At 30.0% G+C, this 21,765-nt stretch overlaps 3 protein-coding genes across 6 annotated transcripts in view; 1 reads left to right on the top strand and 2 right to left on the bottom strand.

Annotated features, from left to right (window-relative positions):
• Nucleotides 1–149: 149 nt before the first annotated feature.
• On the bottom strand, nt 150–3,239 carry LOC122511882 (UDP-glucosyltransferase 2-like). Its single transcript, XM_043627433.1, has 5 exons — nt 2,506–3,239; nt 1,614–2,036; nt 912–1,140; nt 590–815; nt 150–510 (listed from the first exon to the last, which is right to left on the bottom strand). Exons 1-5 carry the CDS (start codon nt 2,920–2,922, stop codon nt 234–236), a joined length of 1,572 nt encoding a protein of 523 aa, XP_043483368.1. The 5' UTR covers nt 2,923–3,239; the 3' UTR covers nt 150–233.
• Nucleotides 1,901–21,387, top strand: LOC122511885 (lipase 3-like). Its single transcript, XM_043627437.1, has 9 exons — nt 1,901–1,997; nt 15,839–15,899; nt 16,139–16,343; nt 18,697–18,811; nt 18,931–19,174; nt 20,124–20,282; nt 20,450–20,537; nt 20,613–20,758; nt 21,087–21,387. Exons 1-9 carry the CDS (start codon nt 1,990–1,992, stop codon nt 21,237–21,239), a joined length of 1,179 nt encoding a protein of 392 aa, XP_043483372.1. The 5' UTR covers nt 1,901–1,989; the 3' UTR covers nt 21,240–21,387.
• The window catches only part of LOC122511880 (UDP-glucosyltransferase 2-like), a 38,482-nt gene continuing 25,487 nt past the window's right edge, over nt 8,771–21,765 (bottom strand). The window contains exons 1-8 of one of the 4 annotated variants that reach the window (XM_043627431.1): nt 13,661–13,769; nt 12,862–12,975; nt 12,330–12,583; nt 11,489–11,826; nt 10,339–10,761; nt 9,983–10,214; nt 9,677–9,902; nt 8,771–9,395 (exon numbers count right to left, since the gene is read on the bottom strand). In XM_043627431.1, coding sequence (XP_043483366.1) covers nt 9,119–9,395; nt 9,677–9,902; nt 9,983–10,214; nt 10,339–10,761; nt 11,489–11,776 — 1,446 coding nt within the window. In that variant the 5' untranslated portion in view covers nt 11,777–11,826; nt 12,330–12,583; nt 12,862–12,975; nt 13,661–13,769 and the 3' untranslated portion in view covers nt 8,771–9,118. Of the gene's footprint in view, nt 9,396–9,676; nt 9,903–9,982; nt 10,215–10,338; nt 10,762–11,488; nt 12,310–12,329; nt 12,584–12,861; nt 12,976–13,660; nt 13,770–21,765 lie in introns of those variants that run through there. The other 3 variants (XM_043627429.1, XM_043627430.1, XM_043627428.1) reach the window with 3 other exon arrangements.

Genomic DNA, 21,765 nt, shown 5'->3' with positions numbered 1-21,765 from the left:
AGCTAATCTCCTTGATTATTTTTTATATCTCTCGTTATTAAAAAAAAGCCATTAGTAATGTGAAAGAACAAAAAATATTAAAATACAATGTATGTACAATTAAAAAATAATTATTTACTTGTGAAATGTATAATTACTATTGAACTACAAAGTTTTTATTTCAATCAAATGTATTTGAAAATTGAAACAAGTCCTAACAATTAGGAAACAAGCCCAAATTTTTAAAAGAAAATTCAGTTTGTTTTTTTCTTTTTTTTCTCGGTCTTATCCTTATTTTTAAGATTAACAACTATTCGTATAATTTTTACGCTGACGTATAGAATCAAAATAAGTAAAACTATCGAAAATAGATAAACATCTAAAAGTTTATTTTGAGCCCAGTGCAAATTCACTGCAGGAGATTTTAAAATTCCTCCATTTCTCAGGACATATTCGATCCAGAAAATTGTTGTCTCTTCGGGACGTGATGGCCGATCTTTGAAAAGTTTCGAAGCCTTTTTTGCAGCTTGTCTGGAAAATTAAAAATTCAAATTATAGAAAATTCGATTATGGAGCTTTAGTCAGGGTTGGGTAGCTCAGAACCGATTACCTGTACGTTGAATTATTAATTAAACTCGTTAAGACTTGACGAAGAATACTTTTTGTAATATTATTCAGATTCAATTTTACGCCCATATTTCTTTGAACCAATTTGTGCATATTTGAAAATTGATCTACAGCCACGGGAATTCCCACAACTGGAACGCCGAAATATAAAGCTTCCATTGAACTCAAAAGTCCACAGTGTGATATGAAAACTCTGGTATTTTTGTGTCCTAAAAATCACAACAAATTATACTTAATTATTCGGCACTTGATTTTATAATTAAAAAAAAAAAAAAATTAAATATAAGAGGAAAAAGTAAATATACTTAAGACTGGAATTTGTGGTATCCATGGCAGAGTCTTGACATTATTTAGAATTTTAGGAAAAATATTCACATTTTTAGCTCGTATTAAAAATCTGATTGATTTCAATTTTCGAATTATGTAATAAAAAGCACGAATTGCTTTTTTCGGCAGTGATTCGACAAGTATTATTGTTCCCATCGAAAAGTAGACAACACCATCTTCACTTTCGTCCATCCATTTTTGCAATTCCTTCAAAATAATACAAAATTCGTTACACTTTCAGTTTTTTTTTATTCTTTATGAAATGCAAGACTGCGTTCCCGATTGGCTGGTAACTTTCTCGGAAGATATATACAGGTAACTGCTTGCATGCCGTCCTTCCGGTTTGCGTATAAATTTTTTAAAACAGTGCCATTTCTGTCACAATGTTATTAGTTCATGAATAAAATGATAAATAAATTTGCCATGAACTAATAACAATGGTAGAAATGCAACTGTTTAAAAAAAAGGGTGTAAACCGGAAGGACAGCATATATGCAGTTACCTGTATCTTCTCCGAAATATGGTCATATTTCGGAACCAATCAGAAACGTAGATAGTTTTCTCAGGCGTCACTACCCAACCCTGCAATTTCTTTTCTACATTACTTTTCTTTTATTTCTTTTATAAAAAAAAGCTACATAGAAATTGACTGACACTAAAAATGATAAAAATTATCTTACAGGCGTAAGTACGTTGTCATCTTGTAAAATGTGCAATCCACCGACTTCAATTAAACTTGAAGTGAATGGTCTTATTCCATTAAAACTGAAGTAAGTGTTACTTAAAGTTAAAATCGGACTCTTTGATAATTCACTAACTGTTGGTAAATCGGCGCTTATATATTTTCTTATAATATTCGTTTGTATTTTCTCCGTGTAGTGATAAAATTTGTATTTTAATACAAGTTCCTCCACGACATTCTGCAGACGGTCCCAAAATGAATTAATTTCTACTAACGAAGAAAGTATCACTGGATAAATTGCAGCCGACGATGGATTTCCAATTGCATCTTCCACCCAGGGATATAAAGTTTGTGCCGATAGAATTATCACTGGAATGTTCAGGTAATGTCCCAATCCCATGAAACAATTCGTTGCGAATGCCTGAAACGTGTACAATAATTAATTACCTTACATTTAAATTACTTAATTTCATATTTAAAATTCTTTAATAATTTCGGTATTTTCGTTTTGTTTGTAGTTTTTTTCGTTTATTTAATTGTTTCTGTAAAGAGAGGTTAAGAATATTTTTTAGAACCCAGGGTTGAGACGTTACAAGTTGCAAACTCTTTGAAGTTTCTAATTGGCTCGTAACATTCTTCTAGAAATTTTACCAACCAATCAGAAACCTAGGAAAAGTGTTGTTGCCTTATTACCTAACCCTGTTTTCTACTATGTAATAACAATAACGGTTTTCTTTTTAATAACTTATTCCTAAACTCTCTTTTTAGAATAAAAGTTCTTTTTAAAATAGAAGAATATTGTTCTGACAGATAGTTAGCAGTGCCTAAAGTGATTTAAGAAGAAGGAAAAATAATAAAATTGAAGTTATTTAAAAGTACAAAAATAGTACCTCAGTGACCATAAAATCGTACTTTGTTTTCGTTTTGAGTTCTTTGATGATTGTCCGAATTTCCTCGTTGGCAAGTATTTCGCAAACGGCATTTCCAAATTGGTCTGCTATATATTTAATAGGATCACTACTGTATTTAGTAAACACCGTATCAATTGTTACGTCAGCTGTATTATTTGGTGCAATTTTCCGAGTATCATAAAGAACCTTATAATTTGGTGGCGTATTTTCCAGTGCTCGCGACGCAATAACGTCCACCTGATGACCACGTTTTGCCAAAACTTTCATCACCGACTGGCAAAAAATGTTATGACTCTTTAGAGTTAATGGAAATACTCCCAAAATCTTATAACTTTTGACAAAAACATTTAAAAATGCAACCAAAACAAATATCGTAACGTTTGATAAAAGTTTCATTTTGTCTTTAAAAAGTATAAGTACTGTTAAACTAGAATATATTCATTATAGTATTAAACACGGTATTTTTATTTTTATCTATTTTTTAATTCTCTTTGTAACCACATATTCTCCTTGTACATATTTTCCTTCCTGATAGTGATAATTATAGTTTCTAACTTAATTGTCAATAATTGCTTTTTCCTCCTTTTTCTATACACTTTGCTATACTTGAACATTTTCGAAAAAGAATAAAATAAATTGATGAGTTAATTTTCATCGTAATTATAATTATGTAAACTAGCGACATATACCTCACTCGCTAACGCTCATTCGGTTGTATTTAAACTTATTTGTTTTTACTTATTTATTTTTATTTATTTGAACTAAGTAAATATTTACTGGACATAAATATTTCAATTTATGGTATCAAATAAACAGTTATTTGAACCAAATACAAATTAGTTAAGTCTAAGTTCTTAAGTTCTTAATTTCTTATTCTTAAGTTTTTAAATATAATAATTTAATCTAATAAATATTGCTTTAAATCAATTATGAAAATTACTTGATTCAATAATGCATAGTTTTTAATTAAAATAAATATTTATTTGCATTAATAAAATAATTTTTTTGAAATAACTAAACTTAAAAGGTTAGGCTTTGAATGTTAGCCTGATTCTCTGGATAATTAGTAAGAAAAGGGCGAAGATACGTCTATTCTTTTCTTACTAACAGTTTGTGTTTATTTATTTATTTATTCAATACACGGGTAACAATTTACACCCTTTATAATAGAAAATATAAAAATGATTAATGCTAAATGCTGTGTGAACTTCGCAATTAATTAAATTAATTATTTTGGTTAATATAAATTCGAAGGTCATGAGTAAATCTTGACTTAAAATTATCGAAAAAATCAATACTTTTAGCATGATTTGCTTGACGGCAAAGACGCACAAGAGGTGAGTTACCACCGAGAATAGTTCGACAAAAAGGCACTTTAAATACAGGACCACTCCTCAGAGAGATGTATGGAACTGTCAATGAGATACCGGGCAGCAGTGCCGGACAATCGATAACACCGTTGAGTACATTATAAAAAAATTGCAAGTCCAGTTTTAAGAATTTACTCTGAATAGTAGGTATGTTCATTACAGAACGCAACCCAGCATAGTCATGACTTAAAAAGTCATAAGGTATGCCCAGCTGCCTTGCTGCAAATCGCAAAAACCTATTCTGAACCCTTTCCAATCTAACGATCTGATAATTATATAATAGAAAATAAACAATAGAAAGAAACTCAAGATGTGGCCTTACCAAAGAAAAATACAAAACTTTAAAGACACAAAGATTATAAAAAATTGAGCAAGATCTCACAATCTGACCAAGAATATTCAAAGATTTACCAACAGCGTGATTAATGTGATCTTTATAAGAAAGAGCAGGGTCCAAAATTAGTCCTAAATCACATTTATATTTTAAACAATTTCTCTTATCGCATTGAAAATCTTTAAACATAAATTGTTATAGGGGAGCGTGGGGGAATTGGAGCCCCTTAAGGAAAATTATTAAAAAAACCAACTTATTTTTATAATAATACATTGTTTTCGTCATTTTCTACTCATTTCGTTATTTATCTATAATTATGTTTAATTAGAAACTTAAAAAGAGAAAGTAAATTAAAAAAAAAATTTCAAAAAAATACATTTTTTGCCATCGCCCAATTTGTGGGGTATTGGGAGCTTTCACTTGAAATAAAAAAAATTTCTATTTTTTAGGAATATTTTTTGTTTTATAATAGAAAAAGTGTTAATACTTACAATGAAGCCAAAACTTTAGACTTAGAATAAACTTTTTCCTGAATTTTAATTGAATAAAAAATTTTTGAAAAAAATTTAATTTTTTATTTTTTCCACGAAAAATTATTTTTTAATTAAAAGTTTTTTCATAAGGTGATATCTTTTACAATTTTGAAAGAAATAACGAAAGCCGTAACATAGTAACGAAGATTCTTTGGGCTGACACTAATTCTCCCATTACCCCACAGAATTCTTACAGGCCAAAATTTGAATAAAAAAAAAATATAAACAAATTTTATTATTATCTCGATTTTTATACAAGTATACATATCTACACATATTCACCTATAATATAATGAAAAAGCATAACAAAGTAATGCGATTTTAACTACTTATGGTGATGTTTAGAAATATTTTGCATTTTACAACGAAAACTCAAAAAATACATTTTCCCTTGTCTGTACTAAAAATTTGTCAAGAATGTAATCGTTTGTTTTGGAATGATATAAACAAAGGTTGTAGAAGATTGGCAACTGCTAGCACTAGTTACGAACGATATTTTTCATAACAAGGTGCAAAAAAGTGACCTTTTTTGCACCGCGTTATGAAAAAGATATTTCAAAAATAATATTTGCCCATCTTTTAGTACTTTTGACCCATTTTCCCCTAAATTTTTTATTAAAACCAGCCAATATCGTAGGTTTTAACTTGTCCAAAATGTGAATCATCTTAAAATGCTATATGGGGCGTTCCATGGCTCTATGAACCGACGAAATTTTGGTTTTGCTTATACCCAAGCAGCACGGAATATAACCTTAAAATGAAGGAAATATTACATTTCATATTCGGAATATTCTAGGGATCTTAAAGTAATATTAAAATGTCCGCCCCACAGAAATATTCCAAAAATAACATTGAGGGAATGTTCCACGGTAATTTCGAAGTAATATTCCAGGATGATGTTGAGGCAATGTTCCACCGTAATATTAATGGAATATTCCAAGGTAATGTTGAATGAATATTAAGGGAATATTCTCAGAATATTCCCTGGAAATATTCAAAAATTTCATACTTTGAAAAAATTTGACTTTTTTTCTCTTTATCTTCTTTCTTTAGTAAAAACGATTTTCAATGGTATTTTCAACATATTTAATATTATCTGGGAACATTCCCTCAACATCACCGTGGAATATTCCATTAATATTACGGTGGAACATTCCTTCAACATCATCCTGGAATATTACTTCAATATAACCGTGGAACATTCCCTAAATGTTATCTTGGAATATTCCTGTGCAGCGGACATTTTAATATTACTTTAAGATCTCTGGAACATTCCACTGGAATATTCCGAATATGAAATGCAATATTCCTTTCAATTTAAGGTTATATTCCGTAATACTTGGGTACTTTGTAATTTGATAGTGTTTAGGGTCCTAAATAAGTGTGTCAAAAAGTTTTACAAAATTTTTAATATTTTGCAAGATATTTGCAAGGGAGCGTTCATAAATGATGTCACATTTTTTTAGGGGGAGGGTGGAGGGTCTCTACTAAACGTGAAACAATGTATTTTTACATGTGAAATTGCATGAAATTTGTTTGACAGGGGGAGGGGGGGGGGTATAAAATCCCGAAAAATTGCGTGACATCATTTGTAAACGCTCTTCAATCAAATAATTTCAACACTTTTTTTCAGGAATTTTTATCTTGTAAACTATATAAAAATGCTGTTTTATTAATTTTTTTGGGAAATGTTTTTTTGAAATTTTTACTGCACTATTCTTACGCACGTCACCGTCACCAATATTGTTACAATATATATTGTAACAATATTGTTACGACAAATTTGTCTAGACTTTGGGTTTTTGCAAGTCTAGACAATATAGTTGTATAATTAATATAAATTTTTCTTTCTAAACCAGAGTTTAAACATTTACAAAATTAAAACCTTATAGTGGTTAGAAAATGTAAAAAATTATTAATATTTATAAAAATATAAATTATTTTATTTAAAATCATTGTGTAATAAGATAAAAATTATGAAGTGACATTTTAAAAAATTGTCATTGTACATTATACGAAATGTTATTTTTACGTATTCTCTTACTAAATCTTTCATTTTCGTCCGCTATCCTGGATTCGCCATTTTGTATTTTTAAAAAGTGACTTTGGATTCATAATCAGTGGAATTTTACTGAAAATCAGTTAAATAGTACTAAAATATCAGTCATTCTTCACTGATTGTTATTTTATTGTGATTTATTTATTATCGTAAATTTCTGTCAAACAAATAATTTTACTAAAAGTCAGTTGAAAATTACACTTACAGATATATAAGTCATTTTTCACTGATTATCCATCGAAAAAATTATTGTTGATTTCTGTCAAACAAATTTAATAAATAAGTAAATACACAAGTAAATAAATAAGTTCCCTTACAACACAGACAGCGCAGTATTAGCGAGTGAGGTATTTACGTATATTTAAAAAAATTTCAACAGACACTAAGTGCATCAACGAACCTTAAAAAATTCAACAATTTATATTGTCAATTGTTTATTAAATCTATATATGTAATTTGTGTATATGTAGGAGTTTATATCTGCATATGAGTCAGTATACATGTGTATGTAATTGAGGAGCTGGGAAGAAGAACTCACCGAGCGCTCCAACGCATGCGTTAATATCAGTCGGGAAGCAGTGACAGGCCCAGAGGCGCTCACTGCTCCCCGACTGATATTAGAGAATACGTTGGCGCGCTCGGCGAGTTCTTCTTCCCGGCTCCTCAATTTATGTACATGTGATTAGTGTATATGTGTGAGTATACATGTGTGGGTGTTTCGCGCGCATGTTAGATATTCATAGAACACTACTGCGCATTCCTGACATTAATAGAACACTACTGCGCATGCGTGACATTGATAGAGAACTACTGTGCATGCGTAACATTGATAGAACACTACTGCGTATGTCTGACATTAATAGAACACTACTGCGCATGCGTGACATTGATAGAGAACTACTGCACATGCCTGATATTTATAGAACACTACTGCGCATGCGTGACATTCATGGAATACTACTGCGCATGTCTGACATTAATAGAACACTACTGCGCATGCGTAACATTGATAGAACACTACTGCGCATGCGTGACATTTATAGAAAACTACTGCACATGTGTGACATTGATAGAGAACTACTGCGCATGTATGACATTGATAGAAAACTACTGCGCATGCGTAACATTGATAGAGAACTACTGCGCATGCCTGATATTCATAGAACACTACTGCGCATGCGTAACATTGATAGAACACTACTGCGCATGTATGACAATGATAGAGAACTACTGCGCATGCGTAACATTGATAGAACACTACTGCGCATGTCTGACATTAATAGAACACTACTGCGCATGCGTGGCATTGATAAAGAACTACTGTGCATGCATGACATTGATAGAGAACTACTGCGCATGCGTGACATTGATAGAAAACTACTGCGCATGCCTGATATTCATAGAACACTACTGCGCATGCGTAACATTGATAGAACACTACTGCGCATGCATGACATTGATAGAACACTACTGCGCATGTGTGACACTGATAGAATACTACTTGATAGAACACTACTGCGCATGCGTGACACTGATAGAATAAGGTAGTTCAAGTTGGTTGGGGGAAATCCAATATGGCTGACATCAGCTGATTTACCGGAGGACAAACAATGCATTGAATTCAATGGGACAAATCAGTTTTTTAACCATAACTTTTTAAATATTTATTTTTGAACCATAGTGTAATGGAAAATTATTCTTTATTTATCGAAATCTATTTTTTAAAACAATAAAATTTAATTTTTTGGTTTTATTGTTTTAAAAAATAGATTTCGGTAAATAAAGAATAATTTTCCATTACACTATGGTTCAAAAATAAATATTTAAAAAGTTATGGTTAAAAAATTGATTTGTCCCATTGAATTCAATGCATTGTTTGTCCTCCGGTAAATCAGCTGATGTCAGCCATATTGGATTTCCCCCACCCAACTTGAACTACCTTATACTACTTTGCATGTGTGACATTGCTAGAATACTACTATACATGTGTGACATTGATAAAACACTACTGCGCATGCGTGACATTCATGGAATACTACTGCGCATGTTTGACATGACATGTATGTGTTTTGTGTATATGTGTACATACATGAGTAAATGTTTTTTGGACATGTGTGTGAGTGAAGTATTCTAATAGATGTTAGACAGATAGAAAGAGGTGTGAGTCGGTCGGTCGGTAGTACATACATTAACTTAATATAATATAGAGGATTTGTTCTAAAATAAGTGAAAGAGAGATTATTTTCGGTTCCTTTATTTGAAACGGTATAGTTAAATTAAGAGAAGAAATGATTTTTTAATTATTTTTTTTCTCCATTCTTTTAGATTTGTTTTTGAGTTTACAATTGACAATGATTTGAATAATTTTCATCAGCATATAAAGAAAAGAAGTGAGTAAAAATAACAAAAAACCATAAACATCTAAAAGTTCTTTTTGTATCCAGTGCAAATTTATAGCTGGAGATCTCAAAATTCCTCCATTTCTCAGGACATATTCGATCCAGTAAATTGTCGACTCCTCTGGATTCATAGGACGATCTTTGAAAATTTTAGAAGCAATTTTCGCAGCTTTTCTATGAAATTAAAAAATATTTTTATTCTTTAACATAAATGGCAATATTTTCTTTCATAATGTCAAATTTACTACCTTTTCGGTTTACTACAAAACTTTGTTATTTTAATTAACAAAATTTTATCTGAATTCTGATTGGTTGGAAATATTACCGGTAATATTACGCACCAATAGGAAAATGTTTGGGGCCATGTTGCCGAACCATATTCAAAAACTACTCTCAATAGTAATTTTCTTTCAAACTTTTGTGCTTATTGAACTTAAAATAGTGAAAAACGTTACCTGTATGATGAATTACTTAAAATTTCCATTAGTACATTAAAAAGAATTGTCTCCTTAATGTTATTCAGATCTAATTTAATCCCCATATTTTTTTTCACCAGTGTATCCAAATTTATAAACTGATCGGCAACTATTGGAATTCCGATAACAGGAACACCAAAGTATACAGCCTCGAGTGAACTCAAAAGACCGCAGTGTGTTATAAAAACTTTGGTATTTTTGTGTCCTAAGAAAAAAAAATTGTTATTTGAATTCAAAATAAATTAAAATTAAATACAGAAAGCAAATAGTAAAGGAAAACAGTACTCAAAATTGGAATTTGTGGTATCCAGGGAAGAGTTCTAACATTGTCTGGAATTCCAGGAGGAAGATTATCTTCATATTTGACTCGAACTAAAAATTGAATCGGTTTCAGTTTTCTCATGACTGAATAAAAAGCATGAATTGTTTCATTTGCCAATGAATCGATGCGGAATATTGTTCCAAGGGAAAAGTAGATGACCCCGTGATTACTCTCGTTCATCCATTTCTGCAATTCCTTGAAATCGTAATAATATTTTCTTGAATGATTTTTAAATATTTCTTTGTCTCCGATTGACTCGTAATATTTCGAAATTTTACCAGCCAATGAAAGAATGGTAATAAAAAAAAAACTATCTTACAGGTGTCAACTTGGTTTCGTCTTGCAAAATGTGTAGTCCTCCGACTTCCACTAAAGCTGGAATTGTGCTCTTAACACCATAAAAACTGAAGTGAGTGTTACTAAGTGTCAAAAGCGAACTTTCTGCCAATTCACTAACAGTCGGTAGATCTCGATTTATATATTTCCTTATGAGTTCCGTTTGTATTTTATCCGTAGAGTAATGAAGTTTATACTGCATCGTGAGTTTTTCTAACGTATTTTGTAAACGAACCCAGAAAAAATTAATTGCTAATAAAGAAGAAAGAATAGTTGGATGAGTTGCAGATGATGATGGATATCCTATTGCATCTTCCACCCAGGGATACAAATTTTGAGCCGACAGAGTTACTAATGGAATATTCAAAAAATGGGCCAGACCCATAAAGCAATTCACTCCAAAGGCCTGAAATTATTCGAATATTTAATAATAATACCTCGGACATCAAAACAATAAAACAAAAATATAAGCTTTTCGATTTCTATACACTTAAATAAATTTTATTTGCAATACAGTAAAACCTTGTTAACACGAATTGTTAGGGGGACATAGAGTTGTTCGTGTTAACCGGAATTTCGAGTTAACGAGGGAAAGAGCCCCCCACTTAACACAAATTTTTTCGGGTTAACTGATTCAAAATAAAATAAGAAAAAATGTCGTCTGTTAAAAGTCGTCAATTATTTTTTTTAAAGAAAGATGTTATGCTTGTTTGAGTTTTAGGATTGCGCGAATACATTGCACATTCAAATGATATAGAATCTAAACAGCTTATAAATTTCGTGGAGACGAATTTTGTTTCTAAATCGATTGATGTTTGTTTTCTTTTAGACATTTTGATGTTAACGACTTCGAGACCGAACTGTGACTATTATACTTGTTGATAATTCTTATTATCCGGGTAATAATAAAAGTGGGGGACCAAATCGACTTCGTGTTACGTGTAAAGCGGGATTTTCGTGCTAATGAGGTTTTGCCCCATACTTGCCTATGTACTTCTGCCGGGGACAGAGATGTAGTTCGTGTTAGAGCGAAATTCGTGTTAAGCGGGTGCGTGTTAACGGGGTTTTACTGTATTAAATAAATGTTCTTGTAGAAGAATTCTCTTTTATTCACAAAAAAGAAAAAACTATACCTCAGTAACTAAAAGATCGTAATCGGCGTTTGTTTTCAATTTCTTGATGATATCTTGAACTTTTCGGTTGGCGAGTAATTCACAAACGGAATTTCCCATCTCGTGAGATATAAATTTAACAGGATCCTTAGAGTAATTAGTTGATAAGTATTCAATTGTCACGTCAGTTACAATATACGGTACAATTTCCAACATATTATAAATAACTGTATAATTTTCCGGCGGATTTTCCGGTTCATTGATAACAATAACGTCCACCTGATGTCCATGTTTTGCCAAAGCTTTCATTACCGACTGACAAAAAATGCCATGACTCTTTGCAGGTACAGGGAACACGCCTAAAATTTTATATCCACTTATACCACTTCCTAATGCATTCATCAACAAAATTATTGCAAATTTTGCTAATGAAATGTTCATTTTTTCTGTTTTAAATATTCGTCTTGCTTGACTTTTGGTACTTGCTATTATGTTTTGATACTATTTTGTACTTAATTATATTGTTTTGTGTTTAAATTGTCATTATTTTTCTTTTCTAAATTAGTGTAGTGTAATCATTAGACGAGTATTTCGTGCAGAGGTAATTATTTGTATCTAGTTCATTTATAATAAACAGGTTTTGCAACAAAAACAAAGTTTTGCTCTTTTATAAATGTAAACATGCGATAGTAAAACTTTCATGTTATTTGTTGCTACAATAACTTTTATAATTTGTAATAATTATCTTCAACGTTGTAGGTATTGAAATTTTAGTATGTTTCAAAGATATTTTCCGAGTTTTTAATTGTAAGAAATATGGATTATGAATACAGTATCAATAGAATTAAATATACTAATAGACCTTTATGTTTTTCTCAGGTGTGTTGTTGACAATTGCTAACAATTGTTTACAAATATTTCTTGTAGTTGTAGTCAGCAGTATTTAAGTTTTCATTTCCTAAAAATTTATAGTTTCCTCACAAGGTTAAAGATAAAATTGTAAACATACTAATTTTGATACAGTAAATTTGTTCACTTTTCGCCGTATTTACCATATGTAGTTATTATAGCTTTTTATAATTTTGAAACTAAGTAGGGCTCTATGGTCTTTATTCCCTAAATAAAGAAAATAAAAATTTAGTAAAAATCGGAGATTCTATTAGGAAAGTTTAGAAATGATTAATAAAAAATTAATAACAAAACGAAAGTTAAATGAAGAAAACTAAAGAATTTTAATTAATTCGAATTCCATGCAAGATTACACGTGCGGCATTATCGAAAATACATTTTCGACGAGAGAGAATTTATGTTCTTGTTAACAGAACAATTGACAAATTGAAACTGAGTTGAAAATGTATTTTCTATTATAGAGGTATATGAATTTCAATTGTCACCGGTTATGATCTGCTAATCGAACCAAGTCCCTTGTTCCCAAATGAACGTCATCACCACATTGTCCTCAGAGAATTAAGCGGAAGAGCCATAGAACCTCCGTTTTGTTGCACTTCCTGCGAAAAAGTTAAAAGCACAAATTATTATCTCTAGAAGCAAAACAAATTTTTATTTTCAACTACTGACAATTTTTTCATTTTTAATATTTAAAATAAAGTTTGGTTCAATTAATGATAAAATGGATAAAATATACGTTAATGTGACGAGCAGACGAGCTCTGAAGAAAGGTACCTAAGAAGCAAAAAATTGTAGGTTATCATTGTAATTTTTGAAATAAAAATACATATTATTTTTTAAGTGTTCATTACATCTAAAATAATAAATAAAAATCGATTTTAGTTTTACAATTAAGCAGAAAATTCCATTAAATTGAAAATAGCGCAAGCTATTAAATAAATGGTTTCTTCTTCTGTACTTTTCTTCAAAGGGTCAGGATTCAGATTGCATGGCAATTGATAAGGTGCAGCTTCAAAAGTAAGAGCATACACCTTCGAAGATTTTAAATGAAAGTAATCGAAAAAATTTAACTAAATAAAAAAATCTTTTTGCACTTCACGTTTCTTCATCAGAAATTGACAAAAAACGAGTCAAGGCAAAAATTAAGTGACTTTTTTTTATCGTGTGATGAAAATTTAATTGTGATCAAGATTTCTCGGTAACTTGATGTCTGCGTAAAAGAATATATCTTCCTCTGATTGTACATTTTTGTAATACCCACAAAGAAGTACTTTAATTAATTACCCTGCCTAAATCAACTTTTAATGTTATCGTGAGAAAAAAAGTCTTGTTAGCAACACACACTTTATTATTGGTTATTAAACAACTACGGAATTATTAAAAAAAACTCCATTTTTTTCCATTGCAACCCAGGCGGAAATTTCCAACCGGCGCGGATCCTAGCCCGTACTGACGCCGGTGTAACTGTACTGGCTCGGAACCGCCTGCCAACCGAATGTGAACGGGCATTCTACCGAATAGTGACTAGGCCAGGAGCGCGCTGGCAACCGGCTCGGAACTGGCATTCTACCGCCCGCTGACCGGCCGGGAGAAGCCGTTCCGTGTATAATTCAACCGGCTGGGACCTGGCACTCTACCGACCGTGGATTTTTCATTTAATAGCCAGCCGAGCGCTGGCATTCTACCGACTGACAACCGGATCGGATCCAAATGATAATTTTAACAAATATCAATAAAAAAAATAATAATTAATTGCAAAAGATAAATACTAATGACAATTCATTGACAGTTCACTTTACACATTTTTTTTATTTTTTTATACACTTAAACGCAATTTTTTATTACATAGACATTTGAAAAATCCTAACGCTTGGGGGTACGGAACCTACGCCTAACCGAATATTTACGCACCGAAATCTCGCACGCTAACCACTATGCTACGCTCGCATGGGACTCTCAAATCTTAAATACTCTCAAGTGTCACAAGCTGAAAAAAAACTTGTAGAATTACTACGCGTCAATGATACCGCTATATTTTTAATACTTTATTGAATGTATATTTAGGACTATTTCAATATTTCGTTAAAAAAGAAACTTGTTATATTTTTATTATTATATAATACATATATTGAATAATTGTTTTTCAATATAATAATATTAAACGTAATAATATTAATAATTTTAATTAATATCTCAATAATAATAAATTTATTATTATTAAGATATTATTAATTAATTTTATATATTATTAATTAACATTAATATTATTGAGATTTAATAATAAATTAGGTATCAATATTAATATTAATTAATAATATATCAATAACCATAAATTTATTATTATTGAGATATTAATTAAAATTATTAATATCATTACCTTCAATATTATTATATTGAGAAACAATTATTCAATTATTATTGAGATATTATTAATTAATAATATATAATATTAATTAATAACGAATTTTTTTAATTATTTAATTTTTAAAAAAGTCTCAATAAATAATTACTTAATATATTGATTAGATTAATTTATTAATAATTATTTTCTAAAATAATGCAATTACTTGTAATAATTATTTAATTTATAATGTGACAATAAATGACGAGATCCGCAGTCGGATCCGCCCCAGTACCGAGCCAGTACAGACTCAACATATCCGTCATTCTTCCGACGCCGCAGAAGAATAAGATCCGCCGGCGGAAGAAATCCAGTACCGAGCCAGTACTGACAATAGTGGGAAGACGGTTCCGACAGTCGGAGCATAATCTGTACCGCGCCGGTTGCTTTTTCAGATCCGAATCGGTACAGACCGTCGGTACTTGCGGTCTGTACGGGCGCGGATCCCAGCCGGTTGTAAATTCCGACATTCGTCCGACTTTTCCGCCTGGGAATATTTACAGGAAAAAAAACCTATTTCTAAACCTCTAGTTTCAGTTTAAAGGAATATACATAAAATATAATAAATTCAAGAAGAAAAAAATTCTCGAAAGTTATGCTTTTGCAAGTGAAATAGGTGTGTGGGGTTTTTTTTTGAAGGAGGGGAAAAAAATTGAAAACTCACATTCTGACATGAATGATTACTTTTCTAGAATGAATGATGAAAATTGGGTGCAAAAAAAGGCGCAAGTAAAAGGAAAGATTGTAGTGGATGGTCGAAAGACCGTGGCCGATTTTTCTAACGTTGTTTCGAGGATTTCAATGTCCTTGCAACCGTTCACAGAATCCCTCATAGGTAAACGGCCGGAAGGATTATGGTGGGGAAAAAGAGCTCTCTTGGATATTAATCGGAAATAAACGAGTGATTTGTAAATCGTCTCCGACTCTCGACGGGTTGGTAAGGGTCGCGCGGAAAAACCGTTTTCCAAATTTTCTTTAAAGAAAATTCGCGACAAAGTTTTTCTTTTTTTATTAAAAATGAAATTATTTTTTCAATTTTTTCTACTCTTTCTCTCTTTCAGCCTTTATCTACAACTTGGCTGCTCTAACTTTGACACTCATCCTGATGTTGACCTCAAGACTGTAAGTCTTTTTTTAAACTTCTTTTAATTAATTAATTTTTTTTTAATTTATATTTCGTTTACTAAAAATTTTCTTTTATTTAAATATTTTTAAAACTTAAACTCTTATTTGTTTGGAAGTAAATCTTTTGAAAATAATTTTTTTTTATCTTTTATAAAACGAATGAATTTTTTTATCGAAAATTTGTTTACTTTTTTAAGAATAGAAAAAGGAGAAAAATAAAAAAAAAATTTCTTTAGCCAGATCTCGTGAGGAAATATGGATATCCTCTGGAGATTTATAATATTGTGACGAGGGACGGTTACATTTTGGAGCTCCATCGAATTCCAAATAGTCGGTTCAATAAAAATAGGCGACAATTAAAAAAAAAGCCAGTTCTTCTTCAGCATGGTTTAGCCGGAAGTTCTGCAGATTGGGTTCTAATGGGACCGGATAAGTCACTAGGTGAGTTAAAGAAAAATCAGTTTACGCAAAATTCAATTTTCCCTCAGATTTTCAAAAAATATTTCCACCAAAAAGATTTTTTTTCTAAAAGGAAAAATTGTTTTACTACAAAAAAGTTTTTTTAATGTTTACAAAAAGAATAAAAAGAAAAGAAAAAAAAACATAAATACAAATTGAAAGCAAAAAAAAGCAAGAAAGGTAATTAAAAATATACTTAAATTTCCATAGAAAAATAAAGATTAAAAAAAATTAAATTAAAGTATATATGTAGATAGAAATATAGAAAAAGTTAAATTAATAAAAATACAAAAGCATTGTAAAAAAATGAATGGAAATACTCCTTTGGCAAATGATGGGTCAAAAACAAGAATTTCTTTTTACAATTGAATAGAAAGGAAAAGTGAAAATTCATTTATAGCAGAGAAGCAATGATGAAAAAACTGAAATAAAAATTGATACTGTGGTCTCGGAGGAGAACGTTCTACTTTCAAGCTGACAATGAGAAAAATGAATTCGATCTCCTCACGTGCGAGCGCAAATTTATGTTTGTATATAAAAGTCCCAGTCTCGTTCTGTAGCAATTTTAAAAGGACTTTGCGTTTTCTATACATATGAAAACTTACAATAAATCTGCAAAACTCTCGCGCCAAAGCCGGAATGGAGCATTAAGCAATATCATAAATGCCAGTTCAGTTTATATACTCGAAGATAGTTTTTAATTAATAATCGGTTGTTACAATTCATTACCTTCCTTGCAACGAAAATTGTGATGCAAACATTTAATACCGTAAATCAAAGAAAAAAAAAGTTGAAGAAAGATACTAAGATTTTTATTCTTCAATATAAAAATTTAGTTTTCGATTTTTAAATTTATTATTTACTTTGAAAATATATTTATATTTTGTTTTGTGTTTTTTTTCATTTATTATTTTCTTTTTACTTTTGCAGGGATCGAATTGCAGAAATTCAATTATTTTCAAAACTTTCAAATAAAGTTCTTGGAAAGAATTTTTCATACTTTTAGATGAAGTAGATTTAATTTTTTTTGAAAAAGTTTAATTGAATTTTTTATTTTTTACAATTGAAGAATTTCCGAATAATCGACACGTAAAATTATATTGTAAAGAAATGGATTTAAAAATTTTAAAAAAGATAACTTTTTCGAAAATTATTAAAAATAATTGATTTACAGAAGAATTTTAGTTAAAAATTTTAGAAAATATAATTGAATTGGTCCGTAATAAGTCCGTATTTTTAAATACACTGAAAAAAATTCGGTCGAAATCTTTAACTACTATTACCTAGTTGAGTTGAAAGTTGTCAAATTAATTACTTTTTTAGTTTTACTAACAATTTTTGTGTAGTTGATTTTACTACTTTGAATATAGTTGAAGAATAATAGTTTATATAACTAAAAAAAGTAGTTAAATTGCAAAAACAACTACAAAATCTAATTACATCAACTAAATTCTTAGTTCTTTTTACTACTTTCGGTAGTAAATATAAATTTTTAAATTCAGTTGAGGACCTATTGAATCACTCAGGGTAGTTAAAAAGTAGTCAAATCTACTAGTTTTTTTTTTGAGTGTACTTTCACTGGTTCAAGCCCTGCTTATTGCTAATTTTTTATTTTTTTTAATTAAGGAAAATAAAAAAATAAAGTAAATTAAACATAATATTAAGATTACTTTTACTTTCTTGATTTTCCAAATTAATTTTTTAATTAAAATATAGAAATAATTCAGTATAATTTTAAATTCGTCCTATTTTTAGAAGTTTATTTTATGATTCCTTTTTCTTTCTTTTTTCTAAATTTATTTCAATTATTTATCAAATTAAAAAAAATATGAAAAAAATGAAATGAAGAAATGAAATTAATTTTAATAAAAGTTGTTTTATGAAAAAGTACGCAATTTGGGGGAAATGTGAACTTTTTTTTAAGTTGGAGCCATTGAGTATGAAATTAACACGTGTGATTCAGAAAAGAGAATGTTATTGTACGTGCACGGTGCACATGGAATTGATTAGCCGCATGCTTCTTTGCGACGTTTTGCGGTCACTTGAACGGCATTTGTTAATGATCTCATGCGCAATCCCCTAGAAAACAATTCTTTGATGCTTACATGACCTTCACTCGAAACCATCTTTTTTAGAAGTTGCAAGGTCGAGTTTCAAAATGATTTCACTTGTCATCGAATCGTATGACAACTATTCGATAAGTCCAACAACTTACATCCTATATCAAAACAATTTAATTAAAATTAAAATTAAAAAAGTCAATTTTTTAAATTAAATCTTCAGAAATGAAAATTTTTATTCAAATTTAAAATTAAAATTATCTCTTTTTCAAAAGGATTTTTTCTCGCTGACGCCGGTTTCGACGTCTGGCTAGGAAACAATCGGGGGAATATTTACTCCAGAAACCACACGTTCATGACACCAACCGACCGTTATTTCTGGGACTTCAGGTGATAAGTTTTCAATGACAATATTCATTTAAATAAATTCAATGATTTTTTCTCTCTAAGGAAATAATAAAAGAAATCAAAATGTTATTGTTGAACTAAAAAGAAAAATAAATTTTCAGTTTTCATCAACTTGGAATGGAGGATTTGCCGGCAATGATTGATTTTATTTTGTCGCGAACCGGAAATGAGAGGCTCTTCTTCGTGGGACATTCCCAAGGGACGACCCAATTTTGGGTGATGGCTTCAGAAAGGCCCGAGTATAATTCGAGGGTCATCCTGACTGTCGGCCTCGCGCCCGCAGCCTTCACCGGCAATCTACGCGGTCCGGTTAGAAAACTAACGAAGCTGACATACTTTGGTGTGGTAGGTCGCGTCAACCAATTCCAAGTGTCAAATAATCGAGAGCTAAATGCCAATAAATATACAATCTCGACAGATAAGCATTTTTTTTTTCGAGTGTTGATAGTTGCCCCCATCATTGTGGCAATTTTTTTTTCTTCCTTGTTCTTCATAGATTCACTATAAATCAGTTTTTTTATTATTATTATTCTATTTTAAAAGAGGACAAACATTATTCAAACATTTCTTGAGGTTGGGAATATTTTTAGTGTAAAAAAAGAAATCTGCAATTTGTTTTTTAGAATAATTTTTATCCGAATTAAATAGCCAAGTGTTTCCATTGGCTCGTTATCTTTCCGGAAATATTACCAACCAATCAGGGAAGAGGGCACAATTGTAGACTCTAGTTATCCAACCCTGCTAGCAACGGGATAAACCTAACTTACTTTACCTCTTGTTCCCCTGGGCATCTCTGGGTTTTTTTTTCATCTGTTAATTATTTTTAAAAACAAACAGTGTTTTTGTAGAAAAATTGAAAAGACAAAATTTAACAATAAAAGCTTTTCTCGGCTTCTTTGTTTGAAACAAAATGAGAAAAAACTACTGTCCTTTTCATCAGATATAAAACCGAAAATATAGGAATAGACAAATCCCATGACCTCGTGTCTACTGAAATTTTCTCATAGTGTAATATAGAACTTGGGTAAAAGTGATCGTATGTGAAAATTGAAAGTCTGAATTCGGAAGTCGTGCACAGATCTTGTTTGGAGAACGTTGGTCGTCCTTGAATCTTGTTCAATAAATAATTGCAAAATTATCGCTCTACACTTGATAAGAAAATTTTGATTGATCGCTTTTTTTTATTTTATTATTAAAATAAAATATTTGCACACGGAAACTATATACATATATTAATTTTTTTTCTAAAGAAAACTTTTCTTCTTTTTACTTTTAACATCTAAATCTTTTTCAGTGGGTCGGTGAAAATTTTGGTTATCCAGAGTTCGGATCACGTACCGCTTGGGCAAAGTTCGTGTCCAACTTAGTTTGCGACAGTAAAGCACCAACACAATTTATTTGCAGTAATTTGTTATTTTTAGTCGCGGGTTTCAGTCATGGGGAATTAAATATGGTGAGATTTATTCTTTTTCAATATTTATGCCAAAAAAATATAATTTCTATTATTTACAAAACCTCCTTATAATATATTTTTAATTAATTTAGAAAATTAAATTGTTTTAAAATTTTATTTTCAATTTTTTAAAAAGGAATTTTTAAAAATAAAAATTCGTCTTTTAGGAAAATTTGACTGTGATTATTGGTCACGTTCCAGCTGGCGCATCCTGGAAATGTTTTATTCATTTCGGACAAGGATTCATCCATCCAGGTTTGAAATTTTAAATTGAAAAATTTTGAAAGAAACTTCTTTAAAATTGATTAAAATTTGGCTTTTCTTCTTCAGGACACTTTAGACAATTTGATTATGGAAACACTCAACTTAATATGAAAGTTTATGGCTCTCCTTTTCCTCCAAAGTACTCTTTGGAAAATGTAACAACTCCAGTTGCTTTATTCAGCAGTGCAAATGATTGGCTTGCAGCGCCTTCGGTAAAAATTTACTTTTCTCAAATTTTATTAATTAAAATCATAATTTATAATAAGAACAACACTATAAAAATAAATTCTTTACAAAATAAAGAAACAAGAAAAAAACAAAGAAATAAACATAAATAACATAATTTATTATTATTCTTTAAATTTATAAAAAAAATCATTTTAAAAATAAAGAATTCTAAAGTAGGATTCTAAAATAAACTTCCAGACGTTACTTTATTCAATTATATAAAATTGAATTTGAAAATTAGAATTGATAAAAATTGTTGAATTAAAGAAAAGTTAATTAGTACCACAAAGTAGATGAAAATTCTATTTTCAGGACGTGGAACTGCTTCAAAGTGGACTAAGCAACGTTATTCTTAATCACAAGATTCCGATGAACAATTTCAATCACTATGACTTCATTTGGGGAAGAACTGCTGCACAAATGATATTCGAGCCAGTTCTTCAATTACTTCGAAGTTATGAATAAGAAGCTACTAATCAGTTTTCATTGATACCAAAGTTTAATACGAAACCAAAAAGTTCAAAACATTTCTAATAAACTTACCGTTTTTTAAAACCAAAAAAGTAACACAATGTTACTTTATAATCTAGTCACTGAAATAAAATTTACACTCTCCACAATTTTTTCACTTTTAAAAGAAAAATTCTTCTACATTTTTTAATTAAATTTTTTTTTTCTTTTTTAAAAAGAATTCTCTTTTAATTAATTACATCTTCTTTCATAATTAATTAAATTTATCATTTTAAATTTCTAAATTTATTTTTTTGTACAAGTTTAAAAATTCCAGAAGCTTTAAATTTAAAAAAATGTTATCTTCTTTTTTGATAAAAATCGAAAGTATGCTTTTTTATTGACCAAGAGAAAGATGCGGAAACATTGAAATTAAATTTAAGTGTGATTTACCCACTATTGTTTACTTGTTTACTATCTGATTTCGAAATAATTGATTTTGTCAGAAACGTGCTCACCTAAATATTCTCACACTTCAGAT

Source organism: Leptopilina heterotoma, unplaced genomic scaffold (assembly GCF_015476425.1).
Source record: "Leptopilina heterotoma isolate Lh14 unplaced genomic scaffold, ASM1547642v1 Lhet_90, whole genome shotgun sequence".
NCBI lineage: Eukaryota > Metazoa > Arthropoda > Insecta > Hymenoptera > Figitidae > Leptopilina > Leptopilina heterotoma.
Note: the sequence above shows the minus strand (reverse complement) of the source record. Positions and strands in the feature narration are given on the sequence as shown.